This window comes from Leuciscus leuciscus (assembly GCF_965113295.1).
Source record: "Leuciscus leuciscus genome assembly, chromosome: 1".
Lineage (NCBI taxonomy): Eukaryota > Metazoa > Chordata > Actinopteri > Cypriniformes > Leuciscidae > Leuciscus > Leuciscus leuciscus.
The window spans coordinates 49568053-49588737 of record NC_138725.1 but is presented as its reverse complement, the minus strand read 5'-3'; the positions used below and the strand labels follow the sequence as shown (position 1 = coordinate 49588737).

General features: G+C 38.6%; 1 protein-coding gene across 1 annotated transcript in view; it reads left to right on the top strand.

The window, feature by feature from the left end:
• Positions 1-20685, top strand: part of itga3a (integrin, alpha 3a) — a 37750-nt gene that overhangs the window by 11742 nt on the left and 5323 nt on the right. Inside the window, exons 2-20 of the mRNA XM_082167150.1 lie at positions 3041-3168; positions 3686-3783; positions 3902-4139; positions 4235-4327; positions 5413-5623; positions 5720-5913; positions 6137-6225; positions 7208-7344; positions 7540-7617; positions 9700-9767; positions 9927-10066; positions 10238-10387; positions 10514-10611; positions 10866-11034; positions 17113-17193; positions 17451-17530; positions 18170-18247; positions 18468-18570; positions 19787-19967. Coding sequence (XP_082023276.1) covers positions 3041-3168; positions 3686-3783; positions 3902-4139; positions 4235-4327; positions 5413-5623; positions 5720-5913; positions 6137-6225; positions 7208-7344; positions 7540-7617; positions 9700-9767; positions 9927-10066; positions 10238-10387; positions 10514-10611; positions 10866-11034; positions 17113-17193; positions 17451-17530; positions 18170-18247; positions 18468-18570; positions 19787-19967 — 2414 coding nt within the window. The remainder of the gene's footprint in view (positions 1-3040; positions 3169-3685; positions 3784-3901; positions 4140-4234; positions 4328-5412; positions 5624-5719; positions 5914-6136; positions 6226-7207; positions 7345-7539; positions 7618-9699; positions 9768-9926; positions 10067-10237; positions 10388-10513; positions 10612-10865; positions 11035-17112; positions 17194-17450; positions 17531-18169; positions 18248-18467; positions 18571-19786; positions 19968-20685) is intronic.

The following is a 20685-nucleotide window of genomic DNA, read 5'->3' as shown; positions in this document are numbered from 1 at the left end:
TGGTTTTGAGGGGGATGTTGGTGGGGGTCCAAATGAAATTAGGCCCAAAAGGGAGAGGGAGGGATGTCTTTCACATCACCTTTCTCTTTCGTTATCCCTCCATGTATTCCTCCTCTCTTTCCCTATACCTTTGACTTTGACCTCAGTCTGTGTCCTCATCACAGTCTACCTCACCACAATGTGTGATGCATATGAACAAGTACAGAAACTGTGTTGCAGCGGATAGCAGTGTTGTGAAAATGAGCACAAAGGAAACCTCAGACTGCATTTGTTGTTCTCTTGGGGAAGCGTATTTCAGTAATAATATGTTCACTTACGTAATTTGCATACATGACAGGACTAGAACCATGATTTAAAAGGGTGGTATAATGCCCTTTTCACAAAATGTAAAATAAGTATTTGATGTCCCCAGTGTGTGTATGTGAAGTTTTAGCTCAAAATACCCGACAGATATTTTTATATAGCATGTTAAAATTGTAACTTTTTGAGGGTGAGCAAAAACGCACCGTTTTTGTGTCTGTCCCTTTAAATGCAAATGAGTTTCTGCTCCCGACACAGTGGGCGGAGCTTCAAGAGCTCTTGTTCTTTTACCTCACACAGACATGCACTGAAAATTTCAAAAACTTGTAGCCTTTTATGTTCAAACCGGAGTCAGACAAAGATGGAGAGACTCTTTCTTAGTGATGTCACTAACCCGGGAGGAAGCTCGTGTAGTCCCTACCAGACGTTTGTTGTAGTCCTTAAAAAACTATTTCTTTAAAAGCAAATATCTCCCTTTGCTTTGAACTTTGAGCATTGTAACTTTGCAGATGTTGTTTATGCTCAACGGCAACATTACACACTAACTAAAATTAAAAAAGTTAAATCATAATCAAGCACCCCTTTAAAGCGATAGTTCACCAAAATGTAAATTAGTACTCACCCTCATGTTATTCCAAACATTTATGACTTTCAATTTTTCTGCAGAACAATATTTTATTTTTCATACCTTTGTTGTCCATATGTCCATATAATAAAAGTCAGTGGGGTCCAGTGTTGTTTTGGACCCCACTGACTTTCATTAAATAAACAAAAACAGTTCTTCAAAATATCTTCTTTTGTATTCAGCAGAAGAAAGTAAGTCATACAGGTTTGGAACGACCTAGAAAATTATGACACAATTTTCATTTTTGAGTGAACTATGGCTTTTAAGTAAGTCTACATAATATTGATAATTACAATGGAAATGTATATTGTATTTACATTGGAAATTGTAAGAAATTACAATAGCTTACTAGTTGTCTCTGCACAATAAGCGGGTATACTAGAATCAGAAAATACTACTCAGTGTCTATATTCAAGTTATTTATAACCCAAGTTCTGAAATCTATGGTAATTATACTGTCAGACATAATGCATTTCTGTTAAAATTTGCCAAACTGAATTTAAAGAAGTTGAAATGACCGCATCTCCCACTAAAGCCAATTCATAATCCCGTTAGACACGAGTCATGATCTGATGAGATCTCATCCCTCACAGAGTGGAATATTTATGAGGCCTCAGGCTGCAAGGTGGATAAAATAGCAAATAGGGTACATGACTCCAAAAATCATGAAACATTAATGAATCAAGTTCGCAGGCAGCACTGCTTTAGTCATTATTATGTCTATCGTGCTCTCACAAATATTGAAATAAAATTCATTGATTTTGTGATTATAGTTTTATGAAATGCCTCTTTAATTCTGCTCACTTTCCTCAAGGGCTCTAGAGGATTACATCTATCCCTTGATGGCAGATGTGGATATCTTTAAAGGGTTAGTTCACCCAAAAATGAAAATTCTGTCAGTAATTACTCACCCTCATGTTGTTCCAACCCCGTAAGACTTTCGTTCGTCTTCGGAACACAAATTAAGATATTTTTGATTAAATCTGCATAACACAAAGCAGCACTTCTGGGTTGTACGTCAGAACGTAGGCTCATTGGCCGATACTGGTAATGTGTCTGATGCTGGCCAATAGTGAGCCTACGCTCTGACGTTCAACCCAGAAGCGTTGCGCTGTTACACTACGTGAACTCACTCAGAGGCCCACAGTGAAGAAAATTAATAGTTGAATAAAGTCGTTATTTTGTTTTGTTTTTTTGGGCACAAAAAGTATTCTCGTCACTTGATGAACTTGTGGTTGAGCCACTGTAGTCACTTGGACTATTTTAAACATTGTCTTTACTAACTTTCTGGGCCGGCAAGTTTCCATTACAGAGAAGCCTATGAAGGAGTGACACAGCTCTCAGATTTAATCAAAAATATCTTAATTTGTGTTCCAAAGATGAAAGAAAGTCTTACGGGTTTGGAACAACATGAGGGCGAGTAATTACTGACAGAATTTTTGGGTGAACTAACCCTTTAAGCCAGACTCTTATCTATCTAGATTTAATAATCAAAAACAAAATGGTTACTCATTCATAGGGGGAGCTTGAGTAAGCGATTTTCTCTGCAAGGAATGAAGAGTGAATGTATCATAGCTCACCTTTGGAAATGCAAGGAAGAGAAGGAGAGACACCTATTTGTTCGGGTATTACGCAAACCCATTCTCCACATTGTCTGAAAATGAACATTTGAGTAAAATGTGATCCCATCTCCTGCGGTTTTTTGATGCTGTATGTTTATCAGACACTTTAAACAGCAGGTTTCTGAAAGTAGTTGAAAGACTAGCTTTTACAGTGGGGTTTTCTGTCCATAGTTGCGCTCTGTCTTGGAAGTAATGGGTTCTGACAAGTCCTTCCAACCAAAATAAGTTCACGTAGCCTGACAAGCCCAGACAGATAACGGTTAGACTAGAAGTTTATCTGCAGTGAAAACTAAATTTTGTGGAGATACTTTTGTGGAGTATTGGAGATGCAATACGTGGCACATGGCTGGATGGGAATTTCTGCCTTATCCTTATGTTTTTTGTTTTTTGTTTTTTTTGTCTCTAACAACCATTACTGTTTTACTGTGGCAACTGGCATAATACCCTTACCTCGAGACAGACTTGAGCTCAATCAGGTTTATACATGTTTTAGACTTCTTGTAGGAGCACCGAAGGAGAAAGCAGAGTCTGGACTGTCAGCCAATGAGACTGGAGATGTATATGCCTGTCAAATCACTGCAGAGAGCAAAGACTGCAAAAGACTGAATCTGCTCAGCTCAAGTAATTTTCCTGCCATTCATACGACCCTAAAATTTGCTCGTTTTTCACTTTATCCCCATTTGCAGTATTTATAAATATTATTACTATTGTTGTTATTTTTAAATTTTATTCATTTTTCTTGCATTCATATAAGTACATTTCTTTATTTATATATTTGTTTGTAAAAAAATACTAAAATAAATAATAATCATATAATAATATATAATAATAAAATAGTAATGAAGTGTTATAAACATATATTAATAATGATACTATTATTTAATTTTAATAATATTTATTGTCATTATTATTATTAATTATTACTTGTTCCTGCCATTCATACCGGACTTAAATATGCATTATTCATTTTTCCCTCTTTTATTTCATTTATTATTTTTATTATGTGAAAGGAAATGTACAATTGTTGTACTGTTGTTGTGGGATGAGACTGTTTCAAAGTGTGACAGCAATCATGTCTCTGTGTTACTACAGTATGTGTGTACTACAGTACACTGAATAATTGCTTTGTGTTATGCAGATCCTGAAGACAAACCAGACCCTACAAATTATGTAATAGATGGGATGTGGCTTGGTGTGTCGATAGCCAGTCAGAGGCAACCAGGGGGCCGTGTACTGGTGAGTTTCATAATAAAGACCTGACCCCTTTTACTTGTAATGTTGGCCTCTGGTCTATGAAAAGTCAATCCATTGCTCTTTCCAACTTAATATTAATATTCATCACTCTATTTAATAGGCGTGTGGCCATCGTTATATACGGAACTTCTCAACCAACTTTCGCATGATTGGGAAGTGCTTTGTTCGTGGAAACAATTTAGAGTATGACAAAACAGACTCTCAGTGGCAGTCGCACGATGAGGTGTGTGACCCCAGTAAGGATCAGACTAATGAAGGCATGTGTCTTGCTGGAATGTCTGCCGCCATCACTCAGATGAATATCTTCCTCGGCGCACCTGGATGCTTCAACTGGCAAGGTGAGGGAAATCTGTTTCCTGTAAACATAATTTTTCTTTCTAAATGCAAAATTCCTTTCTTAAATTCCCTTCTAATAATTTTCTATCATTCGCAGGAAATACATATTCACAGTGGTATAACCCGGATGACGAGTTTGATGAAGTGAAGAGCAAGCTTCAAAACATGAAAAAAGGGAATATTTACATTGGTAAGGCAGTGCCACAACTATGCGTTCAGTTTTTCAAAACAACAATACATATTTTTTAAATATTTTAAATTAAAGTTTAATTTTATATATATATATATTTGTTGTTCAGTATTAAGGCAAAATATAGGGATCCATTATGTAATTAGGATAAATGTCAGTGAACAATCAGTTGGTGCAACACACACTCACACGCGCACACACTCACACGCACACACACACACACACCGTGATATATATATATATTTAATACTGAACAACAAATATATATATTTACAGTACACACACATTTTTTTACAACTATAGTTATAAAGTTACTAATTTGAGATTAATTGAATCCACCTTTGCCCAAATCCACAACACCATAATTTATCTAGTTGATAATAACTGTCATAATACCCACGTTAAGGCCACATCTTACCTTATAACTTTATTTCTCGTCAGTCAACGTAGAAAAATGCTGTTGGAAAAGAGAGAACGCTGTTAGAGTAACTAAGATAAGCTTTAAGCAAAGCTAAAGTTAAATGTTCAACGGTGTATCTAACCAGACGTCTCACAGTTACTAACTTAATACGGTATAATTAACACTACAACCAACGTCTGTTCATTCAAATTTGCGCGCTTAAACCTAGACGCGAGTATGCTCCAGCTAAGTTACAAAAACATGACAACAGAACCTACAACTAACGCTAATTTGGTTCATACTTTTAAATAACATGCACTATCATATAAAAAACAGTCATCAAATTGATAAACGTTTGACATTTAAACACTAACCGCTGAATCCACCGAATGAGACCACGTAGATCATAGAGCTCTGATGACGCTGACGCAGTTGCCACTCGAAAAAGACGGAATTCACAGTAGTTTCTTGTAAAAGCCCCGCGCCTGCATTATTTTCACAGTAAAAGTCTAAATACGGTATTATATTGTGAATTATCACAGTTAAAGCCTGTGAAGTGGTAATAATGTAATTAACTGTGAAATATTAAAGATATCTTGTGAAATCCTGGAAATATTTTACAGTGTATGTAAATATGTAGAAGTAGAACATGACACTTGATTATTGTTGACTGATTGCTCTGCAGGTTACTCTATAGCTGTGGATCGAGATGTCCTAAGCAAAGACAAAGACACAGTGGTAACAGGAGCTCCAAGAGACGAAGCCAGAGGATCGGTGATGATGGCTGAATTTTTTAATAATAGTAACAGTGGAGAAGTCAAAAGAAGTATCATGGGGGAACAAGTAGGATCCTATTTTGGCAACAGTGTTGCTGTTGTGGACCTTAACAATGATGGGTAAAGACAATTCTTGGATTTTTGCTCCCTTTTAATTGAGTTCATTAATGAAACAGATGATCTTGACATGGAGGTGTTTTCATATTATCCATATAGCTGGAAGGATCTGATTGTTGGAGCCCCTTTCTATTTTGACCGGAAACAAGATAAAGGTGGTGCAGTCTATGTCTATATGAACCAGAACGGGTCTTTTCGTGACAAACCTGACGTGGTCCTCACTGGGCTTAAGAACTCCGCTTTTGGCATGGCTGTTGTGGCAATTGGTGATGTGAACCAGGACGGCTTCCAAGGTAGAATTTGTGTGTTTTTTTTTCTGTATTTGCTCAGTACAAGTAACATGTATTTAGCTTTTATTAGTTTATTGTTAATGTGCTGGTTATTTGCAATAATTCACTTTTGTGTGAAGTGCTCAGTCAGAGTAACAGTCAAGGACATTTTACTTTGCTGCCTTCTTGTGGCATTACTAAGAAGTATTTTGACTAAGTATTTTGACACTCCTCCTTTCCTTCACAGATTTTGCTGTTGGTGCTCCATATCATAGTACAGGCACAGTATCTATATGGATGGGTAGCGAAACGGGTATTTCCCCAAAGCCAAGTCAGGTGAGATGAGAATATTTTTATTTAAACAATTTTTAAATATTGGATTATTTTTTAAGTATTAAACTAGCATGTTTATTGAGTAAGTTTATAGTTTAGCTTGTAGTTCTAAAATCTGAAAGAGAGTTAGCATGTAAGAGCCATTAGCATTTTGAGAATGTTTTAAAAAAAAATTGAATAGCGGTTTTAAAGTAAAAGGAGGTCTGTGTTTAGCATTTCTTTAGAAGACTTTTACGTTTAATTCTGCAACATAAATTACAAACAGTTATACTTCAAACTGTACGTACTGGAAGGACTACAACAGTGATTCCTCACATTCTTGTGTAGTCATTATTTACAGATTTATAAAAGTAAAATTTTAGGTTAAATTAACATTTAGAATGTTGAATGTTCAAAAGTTTGGGTTTGGTAAGATTTAAAAAATATATTTTGGAAAGAAATCTCTTTTTTGCCAAGGTTACATTTATTAAAGTAAAAACTGTAAAAACAGTAGTAATTTTTGGGGAATATAATAAAAAAAATTAAATACGTTTTACTTTTATTTTAATATATTTTAAAATGTAATTGTATTCCTGTGATGTCAAAGCTGAATTTTCAGCATCATTACTCCAGTCTTCAGTGTCACTTGATCCTTCAGAAAGTATTCTAATATGCTGGTTTGGTGCCAAATAAACGGTATTAATGTTAAAAACAGTTGTGCTGCCTAATATATTTTTTTGTGGAAACTGTGATACAAAGTTTATTTTTAGGATTCTTTATTGAATACAAAGTTCACAAAAACATCATGTATTTGTGTCCGTGAGCTATTTTTTAGCGTAGGTTTGGTTTTACACTAATAAGGGTCAATCCTGACTATTTGTCTGTGTAATTTGTGTTGTTTACTATATACAGTATATTCACACTGCTTTCAAACTAGTCATACTTTAGATGGGACAGGACAGTATATTGCAAATGTCTAACTTTTGCTCCAACATTAATTCCTCAGGTCATTTATGGAGAAAACATCTCAGGTGGTGGATTTCAGACATTTGGCTATTCCATCAGTGGTGGCATGGATGTGGACAGAAACAGTTACCCAGACATAGCTGTTGGATCATTAGATGATCGTGTGGTCTTGCTTAGGTGACTTGATAGTGTAACTGTATTTTTTCAGTTTTACATATTTTAGTTGTTTAGCATCAAGTTAGTATATAAAGACAGTTACCTATTATATCACAATTGTTGCCTTGTAGTTATGGTACTTTGATTAGCATAGTGATTTTCTTCAGGCTAGGGGTCCTTCCCTCACTGGGTTTTCTTTATCTTCCATCTACAAAGGGCACGCCCCGTGATTCACCTAAAGAATACTTTCACTGTGACACCAGCAGTTGTCAACCCTCAAGCCTGTGATGCCTGGTAATAAATCCCTAAACGTCTTGCTACAACTTTATCTTTTTTTTGTTTACATGGAAATGAAGGAAGCCCACTACAAAAGATTACAGTGTCACAAAATAATACATATTTGTAATTTGTTGAATTTGTACAAAAATTTGCTTCATCGGAATGTGATGACACTTGATGACTTTTGTCCCATTAGCTATGTGAACATACTATGTGAACGGACTTTTTTTTTTGTGACCCTTTTAAAAAATAACGTCACACTTGGCTCATTGACATAGGAAATGAATGGGAAATACGAAATACAAAAACAGAATCTTTTGGTGGTACAAACTACAAATCAGCCACTGTGCAGAAAAGGAATACTGAGTAATATTCAAATATTCTATAATATTATCAAATACTGAGTAACAAAAGTGCTTTCCATGTGTTCCCTTTCTAACAAATTTAATGTTTGACTTTAATCATAATGCAAAATCTGATACTTATCTTCTAACAAAAAATATCTAAACCTTGACAAAAAGTTGTTTCAGAATGTCTAAATATATATCTAAATGCAAAACCTAATAAAATGAGGAAATTATGTCAAAAAACAAACAAACAAAGGGAATCCAAAAGCCTCACTATAGGGACCTACAGGTGATTACACGACATGACATGTTTTATTTTTTAATGCCTCCAGATGGCACTATTCTCACTTCAAAAACAGGATTTTAAAGGCCTTTAAAGCTACAATATATAATTTTTTCGCCGTCAGAGGTCGCATTTTCAAAAAAAATAACAAAGACGAAGCTTGATGAGGCTGTGAAGGAGAGTGGAACTGTGGGAGATTTCGTTTTCACCATCCAGAGATGTATAGAATTCATGAGTCATATAAATTATATATCAGCTAATAAATTCGTTTTTGTATTACCTGTACGTTTGATCACACTATGTTATGTCATCGTAATGAATTAGCTGCCAGGAATGTGAAATGTAATGCTATATTAGCCTGTTACTATTATGTGACTATTTGTCAAATGATTTGGTGGGTTAATGCTGCGCAGTTTTACACGTTTAAAACAATCGTACTAAAAGTACATTTGAACAAGCCCACAGTATTTGCAAGTAATGGCTAAATATTTTTGTGCAACACATACTTAATTTCACTGCCATAGACTTGGTCACCAGACTTGATAAAAAGCGTTACTGAAGTACAAACAAAGTGCAACATAAGTGTAGTGTACAATAAGAAAAAGCCACGCCGATATTGATCCTTGTTTTATTTCTCCGTGTTCCCCAAAGCCTGCTTGCCTAAGTTGATCTATGTTTATGTTTTTTTTTTTTTTTCTGTACTTGCCAATCTATAATCGTGAACCATGATGACTGAACGACACAACAGCGTTGTGCGAGATATTGTATCATAGATATGCATACATAAATTCCTCAGTGGCTATTGAAACGGCCGCTAATGAGGAATCTATGTATTGTTTCTATGGTTTCTACAAGCGTAAACCGAGAATAAGCGTGGATATTACGTAATTGATAGGCGACAATGACCAGGGACGAGCCATTATTAAAAACTGGAATTTCTCTGGATTTAAAAATCCTTGGGAACTTTTGGGACAATGTAAGTACACAACTGCATGACATATCACACTGTGAAAGTGTTTTTTGAATATTTTATTACAAAAGTCTTACATATTGTACCTTTAACCTATTTTAACGTGAAATATTGCATTTATTAAAAAATAAAAATAATTCTAATAGCTCCAAAAAAAATTGCTCATCAATATTGTATAGTATCATAAAATCCCCTCAAAATGCTAAATAATAATAAAAAATATTATTGAACAAAAATATATTACATTGATTTTCCTGAAAAAAAGTCGCCTCTGACTGACCATTGCATTACGCTAAAAAAAACAGGTTGTAAATCGAAATCTTTGACATAATGAGAGTAGATATAAATGTTATGCTCTAATATATGTTTTCCTAATTTAATCGCAGCAGCAATCTTAATATTGATTATTTATTTGATTCATTGTACAGCTCTAGTCACAACTGTTGTTTGAATATCTATGTCCATCAGTTAATTCTGTTTGTCTTTTCCTTATGCAGTATTGAAGCAAAGGTCTGTTTCTCCTACACATTCAGCACTGGTATTACCAATTCCCAGAAGGATATTAGTAAGTCCCACATCTCAATTTGTTACCCTAAATATAAAATGCAAAACCTCTAAACGTTAGAGTCATGTGAAATGTATGATTCAATGCGCTGTTTCACATTCTGACTGTCAGAATTAAAATCCGACATAAAGTGTAAGAAAGATCTGTTGTTTTCCTCAGCTTTTCAATATACGGTGGAAGCCGATCAGCTCTCGTCTCGGAACACTCGTGTTCGTTTCCTTGACAACAAAGAGGGCAAATACACTGGCAAAATGTCCGTTAATGCGTCTGGAGCTTGTCTTCCTCTGAAACTCGAGCTGGTATGATTCAAGGCCATCCTTTGAATTGCCATTTGAATCTGATGGAAAGGCTCTAACATATGCATCAAGTGGGCCGACATGTTAATGTTTGGGTTGATTCATTAACCCTGTGATCAAATTGTGCTAATTATTAGAGATTTTATATATTGTCTCTGCATTTAAATCTCACAGTCCCAGACGATCCAAAACAAGGTGCTTCCGATAGTTTTCTCGCTGAACGTGTCTTTGGAGGAGCCTCTTCCCTCAGGCGGACCGATGTTGGAGGACCTCAGTGCTTTTCCTGTGATCAGCCCAAGAGACAATCAGACTCCCAGACCTGAGGTACCTTTGATAGCATACTTTGCCTCGCTCAAACACAAATTATGTTTAATTGGAAATGCAATGCATTCCCTTCACCACCTGCTAACATTCTTGTTTATATTCCACCAATGTCATCTTTTTCTTTAGATCCACATTCAAAAAGAATGTGGTGAAGATAACAAATGTGAGAGCAACCTTCAGATGACAGCTACATTCACAGATGAGCAGAACACACCGTTCCCCAAGTAAGCTCAGTATCATGCTTCCTCTGAAAGGAGAAATAGATGACTGAATAGACATGAGTTTATCAACTGAATATCTCCCATCATGCTACAAAGAAAGAATCTACCCAATCTGATCCTTGCTTCCTTTAAATGATGACCCATTTTTACTCATGAACACTTTTGATCCAATTACCTGAGCCGTAAATGGATTGGAATTGCCATGACATCATAGAGGTGATGTGAAATGTGTCTAACCTGTCGGTGTGTTTCTACAGGCGGAACGGCCTCCAGATTGTTCAGTACACTACCAGCGTAAAGAAGCTGAAGTTAATGGTGAATGTGTTCAACTTTGAATCACAGGACAGGAAAGCAGAAGACGCTTACAGTGCTCTTCTAAATGTCACCATTCCCTCTTCACTCAGCTACTCCAGCCTGAATCCCAAGGTAAGATTATTAGATGTCCTCAGAAATTACACTTCAGTTTTGTAATATAACAAACTATGTCAGAGATCACCAATTAGCAGACCACAATCCAGATCCAGACCCGGCATTGATTGATCTAGAACTGTTTATGGCATATTTATGTGATGAACACTATCCTTTCCATCCAGGCCAGGCAAGTGTACCTGTGGTGAAACCACCACACCTGAAAAAGAGACAACATCTGAAGAGTGTTAATCAAAGCCTCTCCCTAATCAATTCCATTCCTACACCACAACACCCATTGCTATCTATATATTCCAAATATGGAAGCTCAAACGTGTGTGCATCACATGCAAGAACCAATCTGGTTCTTGCACATCAAGCAAACACGTTTGTGCTTCCAAAACAGCCTTGTTCTATGTATTTTAATGAATGGACAGAAATGACAAGTAAAATTACACAATTCTTTATTTGGGCCGATGAACAAAAAGATGAACAAAAGTCTTGAGGGATATCATGAGGATGAGTAAATTAATACATTTTCATTTTTGGTTGAACTGTCCCTTACCTGAAGTAAACAGGAAGTTTATTTGGACAACAAATGAGCGGATGGCCTGGAAAACAGGTGAGTAGGAAGTGCAATGACGAATTGGAGATTGGGATGCTGGCAGTGAATGGAATGTATCTTCTTACAGGAATGCTGATGGATCGATGTAGGCGTGGAAGGATGGTATGCAGAATCGCTGGAGACACGGAGGAAGGACGAGACACTGGGAGAATCACACAGAGGAGAATGGAGACAAGATGCTGGAATGGAGATTGGAGAGAGAGAGAGAGATCGCTGCAGAAGTCAGGTAGGTCGTTGCAAGGTAAGTAGTCCATTTCATATAAACGAGACCGGACAGTGAGTTTGTGGTGAAGTGTGTGCTTAAGTAGTGGCAGTGATGAGGGTGATGATGAGGTGCAGGTGTGTGTGATTGGCCGGTGTGAGAGACTGGCAGATCTGTAACAGTGCATCCCAGACCCTCTTGCTCTCTCGGAACCTGTAGTCGACCACTGGGATGTTGGACGGTTCCCCTGACCACAGGAACAATGCTGGCTGGAAACAGAGTACCCACTGAAAGGGAGTGAGTCCAGTAGTCGGTTGACGGAGGGAGTTCTGGGCGTACTTGGCCCAGCCTAGGAACTGGTTCCAAGAGTTCTGGTGGCCCTGGTGGAAGGTTCGTAGAAAACCTTCGTAGTACCCGGACGATAGGCTTACGGTCACACCTAGGAGGGAGAAGAACGCTTTCCATACCCTGCAGTCCACGGTCTGAAACAATGTCTTCAGGGAGTCCATAGTATCTGAAGACGTGATTGAAGAGGAGTTTGCTGTTTCCATTGCTGTGGGTAGTCCCTTGAGGGGGAGAAGACGACAGGATTTGGAGAATCGTCAATTATCACCAGGATGCATGTATTACCGTCAGAAGGTGGGAGGTCAGACATGAAGTCCACTCCTAGGTGTGACCATGGCCGGTTGGGGACGGGCAGCGGCTGAAGTTTGCCAGATGGTAAATGGCTAGACTCTCGGCCATGGCACAGTCCGCGCATCCTTGGACAAACCTTCTCACATCCCTAGCCATGCCCATGGATGGGACTCACGATCAACTTGGGTGGCAGGATGGGCTCCAGACCTCTTCTGGAGCATACAAACGCGAAAGAGCGTCAGCCTTCACATTCTTTGAACCTGGACGATAGGAAATGGAGAAATTAAATCAGATGAAGAACAAGGCCCAATGGGCCTGGTGGGGATTGAGTCTCTTGGCTTCTTTTAGGTACTGGAGGTTCTTAAGATCAGTGATGACTGTGAAGGGGTGTTGTGCACCCTCCAACCAATGCCTCTACTCCTCTAGGGCGAGGAGTTCTTGGTTGCCGACATCGTAGTTCCTCTCCGCCAGGCTGAGCTTTTTGGAGTAGAAGGAACACGGATGGAGTTTGGCTGGGGTCCCCTGCTGCTGAGACAGCACCACTCTGGATGGACGAGGAGCGGTGTGCTGGTGAATGTCTTCTTCAGTCGTTGGAATGCTTCGTTAGCAGCTGGTGACCAGGACAGAGACTTGGGCTTGTTCTGCAGGAGACTGATGCTGGAACTGTAGCTGAAGATGAACCGTCTGTAAAAGTTTGCGAAGCCAAGGAAGCGTTGGAGTTCTTTAATGGTGGATGGTGTGGACTAGTTCTGGATGGTTTCCACCTTCCCCTCGTCCATCTGGATACCTTTGTCACTGATATTATAACCAATGAACTGCACTGAGGGTTGGTGGAAGGAACACTTCTCGGCCTTGAGGAACAGATGGAATTCCCTCAGACATTTCAGGACCTCCGCAACGTGATGGCGATGGTTGGCCATGCTCCGGGAGTAAATAAGGATGTCATCTATGTAGACGAGGACAGTTCGGTGAAGGTACTCCCGGAGCACCTCATGCATGAAGTCCTGGAATACAGAGAGGGCGTTGACTAGACCATATGGCATAACTAAATACTCATAGTGTCCAGTAGGGGTCACGAAGGCGGTCTTCCACTCGTCCCTCTCATGTATCCGGATGAGGTTGTACACACTGCGGAAGTCCAATTTGGTGAAGACCGTGACTCCGCGGAGGTGTTCTAGCGCCGCTGGGACGAGGGGAAGAGGATATCGGAATTTGACGGGGATTTTGTTGAAGGCACGGTATCAATACAAGGCTGCAAGCCTCCGTCCTTCTTGGCCACAAAGAAGAAACTCGAAGCAGCAGGCGACGTAGAAGGGCGGATGTAGCCTTGTTGGAGGGCCTCTTCTACACACTCCTCTGTGGTCTTCTGTTCGGGAAGTGAGAGGGGATAGATCTTCCCATGGGTCACTGGCTCACTGGCATCACAGTGGTCGCCCAGTCACCGACTGGACCTGATAGATGGTCTGAGTAGCGGTCGTCGGGAGGTTGACTTGGCGGCAGAGGTTTCCGGATATGAAATTCCCGGCTGACCCCGAGTCGAGGAGGGCATGAACTGGGAGAGATACATTCGAAGCAGTAAGGGTTACAGTGGTAGTGAGTGGTTTCAAATTTGTGATGGGATTCTTCAATACACTCACCATTGGATGAGGAAGACTAATGGGTCATGTGGAGATGATATGCCCCCCAGCACCACAATACAGGCAAAGCCCGTGGATCAGCCGCTTCTGCCGCTCAGTAAACAGTAGCCGGGTAGAGTCTACTTGCATTGGCTTGTGGCCTAGTCCTGGAGTGCTGAGGTGTTCTGGCATGCGGAGATAGATAGATGGTGTTTGACCCTGGTGTTCGACCCTGGTGTTCTTCGAGACATGACTGCATAAGGGTGGTGAAGCGGATGGACAGTTGGATGAAACGTTCTAGGCCGATGGCATCGTTGTGTACAGCGAGATACAGCCGCACTCGGGGAACCAATATCTGCCGATAGGTGGTGAGGAGCAAGCGCTCATTCCAGCCGCTGGCGGCCAAGGGGTTCTGAACTTGAGAGCATAATCATTAATTGATATATTCCCTTGAAGGAGTTGATAAAGTTGCTCACCTATTGATGAATCTCCAACAGGTTTGCCAAAAACTTCACGAAAGTGAGTGACAAAATCATTAAGAGACTGGGTTATAGCGTTGAATTGCGTCCAGAGAGTTTGAGTCCATTGGAGCGCTCGCCTCTTCAAACAGGCAAATGATGAACACGATCTTAGCCTGGTCGTTGGTAAAAAGATGCGGCTGCATCCAGTGTCAATGATTGGTTTGGCCATGGGACTGGCGATCGTGATCATGGAAGAAGTGGTGGTGGTGGCGATGGCTGGTGTGATGGGAACAGACTTGTCCTGGAGCGGTTCCGGTGAGCTCATGAGGTTGTCTGTCAGTAATCGGTCCACTCTTCTGTTACGGAATCAGACTCACGAGACAGAGATAAATTAAACAGGACGTTTATTTGGACAACAAATGAGCGAATGGCCTGGAAACAGGTGAGTAGGAAGTGCAATGATGAATTGGAGAGTGGGATGCTGGCAGTGAATGGAATGTATCTTACAGGAATGCTGATGGATCAATGAAGGCATGGAAGGATAGTATGCAGAATCGCTGGAGACACGGAGGAAGGAAGATACACTGGGAGAATCACACGGAGGAGAATGGAGACATGACGCTGGAGTGGAAATTGGAGAGAGATTACTGGAGAAGTCAGGTAGGTCGTTGCAAGGGAAGGCAAGTAGTCCATATCATACAAACGAGACCGTAGAGTGAGCTGTGGTGAAGTATGTGATTAAGTAGTGGCAGTGATGAGGGTGATGATGAGGTGCAGATGTGTGTGGTCAGAACTCAGGTGAGGGAGTGCGCTGTTATTGGCTGGTGTGAGAGCCTGGCAGATCTGTAACAGCAACACCCTCAAATCATTCCCTTAGGTAAGGGGAATTCACGGTTTAAGTGTCACACTTAAGGGAAAAACTTAAAGGGACATTGTGTAGGAATTTCTCCCATCTAGTGGTGAAATTGTATTTTGCATTCAAACGAATAATGCTCTCCAGCGCCTCACTTTTTCAAATGCGCGTTGCATCTACGGTAGCCGTTATGTACCTAAAAGCTATGACAGGATGTCTTATAATAGCACTTCGAGTTTTTCTTCGGGTGAACATGTTTGTTATTTAAAACAAACTGAAACTTGAAACAACGAAAAAAAGAATGTTACAGTATGAACTACTGACTGTCAAAAACATTAACTATGGTAATTAGTAGTAATGCCTTCTTTACTCGTTATATTTTTTGAAGTATGTGCATTGTTAGATATCATCATCATCAGAGCCTTCTCTAACGTTACTTTACTCAATAGCTGCTATTCATCAAAGAGCCTGTTTAACTTTTAACTATAAATGTTCGACTGTCTATATAATAAAGTACACAACCAAGCAATGAAAAAAAAGCTTGTAATTAAGACTGTAACATTGACTTACCTGTCGAGAAGAAAGCAGGCAACTTCAGGGTCTCTTTTGAAAGCTTTCTCCTGCATTAGCTATCCTGACAGTAACCCTTGTTTTTGTAATCTCCGGTCACGTTTCCTTTTACGATCTATTTTGGACTTTTTCGACGACGAGGACTCCTTATCCTGTGACTCATATGTATGTATGAATGAACGGTGTATAAATAACCGTGCAGTGCAGCCTTTTAAACTTGCCGCGGCAGTGACAAGCGCCTCTCACTGCTCTGCTCCTCCGCTTCTGCTGGCTTCAGTCACGTGACGCTGGCTCTGAACGAAACGCGTTGTGGAAACGCGTTGGCCTAGTACTTTTTGTCCCTCTCTGCTATTATAGTTTTTCAAGATGGCGGAACTACATGGAAGCCTCCGTGGACTTACCCGTCCCATGTATATAAAGATAATAAATTCTTCGTTTACGAGGATTAGTCTGAACATTGGCATAGGTATTTGTACACCATTGAGGGCATATTTATGAATAAAAATATAGATTTTAGATAATAAAATACCTAAAAAGCTACACATTGTCCCTTTAAGAGATTTTATGCAACTGGGCACAGAGCTTTGCTGAAAAGTAAATGTAGAGACTGGACCTCTTAAGCTATAAATGGAACACCTCTGGTCTATATTATCTTTGCATATACTCTACAGTTCAGTTAGGGTCAGATAAAAACTTTTTATTCATACTTTTATTTGCTTTAAATTTTTCAAAAGTAACAGTAAAGATTTGTACATTGTTACAAAAAATTATTAAGCAGCACAACTGTTTTCATCGTTGATTAATAAATGTTTCTTAAGCAGCAAATCAGCATATTGGAATAATTTCTGATTGATCATGTGACACTGACGACTGGAGTAATGATCCTGAAAATTCAGCTTTGCATCATAGGAATAAATTACATTTTAAAATATATTAAAAAATAAAATGGTTGTTTTAAATTATAATAATATTTCATAGTATTACTGTTTTTACTGTATTTATGATCAAATAATTGTAGCCTTGGTGAGCATTAGGGACTTCTTTCAAAAACATTACAAAAATTCATATTTTGAACAGTAGTGTAGATACATTTTTATTTTATTTTACAAAGCTCCTGTTTTTGTGTCTTGCAGAACTTGAATGTTGAGTTTTTTCCCGGTCTTATCCCTTATCTTCTGTGTTCGCTGGGAGACCCCTTTAAAAGAAATCAGAGAGTAAGTACTCATTGGTATCAGTGACTTGAAATGCATAGGTTTGAAATGCACTGTTACCCTGGGATTTACAAGTAGACATACTGTAGCAACCATAATAGATGGGCATCAGAGGAGACTTTAGGATTATTTTTTGGATACAAGATGTAATCATAGGATGTGAATTTATTCAACAGTATGAAAAGCATTTCTAGGAGTAGATGTAATGAATCTGAAAAAAGATGTCTTTATTTTCTTGCGGGCACTTCTGTCTTTCACAGGTGGAGATTGAGATCACCTTTGAAACTACAGGAATCACAACAGACATGCAGGACATTCAGACTGAACTGCAGCTCTCAACGTATGAGAAACCGGCATGATTTTCTTCAGATCCTCAAATAAGCTGAACATTTGGGGAGAGATGTTCTGCAGGAAATGAGCATGCAAAAAAATCAATATCTCTACTAAAGACACACAATCCTGAAGAGAAACCCTTTATGCTCATACAAACCCTGTGCAAAATCTCTAGTCTAAGATGTTTAGCTTTTTGTTCAAATTTTTAATTTACTTATTTATTTATTTTAAATAAAATAATTTATGCAAATTATGCTGTTCAAAAGTTTACAGATCCTTTTTATTTAATATTATATGTTACATTTTGTGATGGTTTTTACTTGTATGAGGTTGTGTAATTTCAGTCATTATATCACATCAAGGTAGTTCTAAATAAAAAAAAAATATTTTTATGATCTCTCCGTAAGGAGTTATGTAAAGTTGATCAGAATTCTATATAGAAAGAATATCATTAACATCCCTACCCACCCACAGGAAGGTGGATAAACAGGGCCAAATACAATGATTCACAGCTCAGTTCTGCAGCTTTAACCACTAACATACGGCTTATATACTTATGAAAGAACAATTGTCTGTGAAAGAGGTTTGTTCAAAGGGTATGATTCAGATTTGGACACTAGCTGATGATTTCATCTACACTTCTCAGGCAGAGCGATCAGAAAGGTCTACTGCCCCTGTCGATAGTGCTAATGGTGGAGTACGTCCTACAGCCCATCTTTAATATGTGAGTTATGCATCATTTCTATCCTTAGAGCATTTCACTGGATCTTCATTTCTGCCTTACCGCTTTTCAAAGTGATGTCAGAATGACTCATGTTGCACTTCAGCATTGCATACAGAAATTTCTTACTTTTTTGCCTGACATCAAAATTCTGCAAGAGATATATAAAGATCTAACGAGTGTGCAAAAATAATAATCTGAAAAATGTCTATTTTTCTTTTAGCCCTAAACCCAACCCTAATACAGAATTCAGTGGCAATGTCATAGGAGAATCAGCCATGAAAAGTACCAGTGATATTGGAAGCCCAGTGGAATTCAACTTCACGGCAAGATGCTTTTTACAGTCTAACATTGAGTCCTAACTAGGCGTGATGTGGCGAGTTTGCAGTGTTGGATAATTTATCTGTCCACACTGTAAGAAAAAAAAAAAAAAAACAGTGTGACATTTAATTTACTGCTTTTTGGAGTGGGATTTTTGAGAATTTCACTCTAGGTGAAGCTATCTAATACAATGGAAATAGAAACCAAATAATTGACAAAATGTCTTGTTGCTTGCTGCAAATGCAACTAGTTGGGACATAAGCTCAGATTTAGTACTTTAGTACTTTCAAGTACAGATCTATGGAAACCGGTTTACTAACATTTCACCACCCTTAAGTGGCCAAATAATTTTTGCCTTCATTTTGAGCACAAGAAGGAGATAAGGAGTCTAGCCTCAGAAGAACTGGACTAGGAAGGACAAAACCTCGCTAGGATGCAGCCTACTGATTGAGAAGCACCCTTCGTGTATTCATTTAAATATGTGCATTATCAGTGAATTTGAAGTGCACTTATTCCTGTTGGAATTTTCAGTGTGAACACAATACTAACATTATTTATACTACAAAATGATATAGAATAGTACATACTGTAAGTATGCCTTTTGGGACACACCTACTGTTTGTATTTGGCCCTTTTGGCCATACTGCTTTTTGGAGTGGGATTTTTGGAGCAATGAGATTTCACACTAGGCGGAGCTACTTAGCACCATTCCACAGGAAATAGAAACCAAATGATTGATAAAATGTCTTGCTGCTTGCTGCGGACACAACCAGTTGTCAGTGTCACATGATCCTTTAGAAATCATTCTAGTATGCTGATTTGGTTCTCAAGTATTATTAGTGCTACATTTTTTATGTAAAAATCAAAAATGTTTCTTGAGCACCAAATCATCATATTAGAATAATTTCTGAAGGATCATGTGACACTGAAGACTAGAGTAATGACTTCTAAAAATTCAGCTTTGCCATCAAAGGAATAAATTAAATGTTAAAATATATTAAATTAGAATACAAAATATATTTAAATTGCAATATTATTTCACAATGTTACTGTGTTTACTGTATTTGTGATAAAATAAGTGCAGCCTTGGTGAGCGTAAGAGACTTATTTGAAAAGCATTTAAAAAAACGTAATCATTCCAAACTTTTAAACAAGTTGTTTCCTAGACAGTTTACAACTACCATAAATAGTTAATACTTGTGTTTATTCCTTTGTCCGCAGGTGGACCTTTCTGGAAAACCTCTGGGAAATCTGGGATTTCTGGAAGTGACCTTTAAGTGGCCTTATGCCTTGGCTAATCAGAAGTGGCTGCTTTACCTGTCAGAGATTCAGATGATAGGAACGTCCAAGCCCTTCTGTGTCCCTGAAAATAACATCGTTAACCCCCGTAATCTCATAGTAAGTGATTAGATGTATGTGTGTCACCGTCACTGATTATTTTTGATATTTATGATTATGCAATACGGCGTTGATGACAGAGAAGTTTAGCAGAATACAGCCAGTTGAATCCCAAAGAGAAGCAGCCGAGGAAATCATTCTGGGACTGGGACCTCCTCCTTTCCCAGAACTATATTACCCACAGTTCGCACTGCAATCTCACTTAATGTACAAAGCCGTATGGGATTTATTTTCAAAAAGTCCATCTCCTAATATGAAACAGGGGGCGGTTTGTGGACTATCTATCTCTCCGTGCCTATAAATCAGTGGGACATGGATTTATTTGTAGAAAATCTAGACCTCCTAATCACAAGAATTCAAGAGAGAATATCATACCAAGCAGCTCAATCAAATATTCCAATTCAATATGATGCATTATTATTAACATGAGATGTAATGTGTTGAAACGTAATCCAACAGAGCACTTCAGTGACGTATTTTTGTAGGCCAACCCAGAAGTTAGCATCACCCTGGTTCCCCTCGACAAAAACCTATAATTTTTCAATTGGCTTTTGGATTATAGTCTAAACATTTATAGCCTAACCATAGGCTATAAATGAACGGCAACGACAATGACTTCAACGTCGCCACCATTAAGCTTCTGACTCTTTCAGCCTTTCTTTTAAAAAAAATTGGAGTTAGAATAGTTTGCAAGAGTGTGATTGTAAACAGAATGAGGTTGT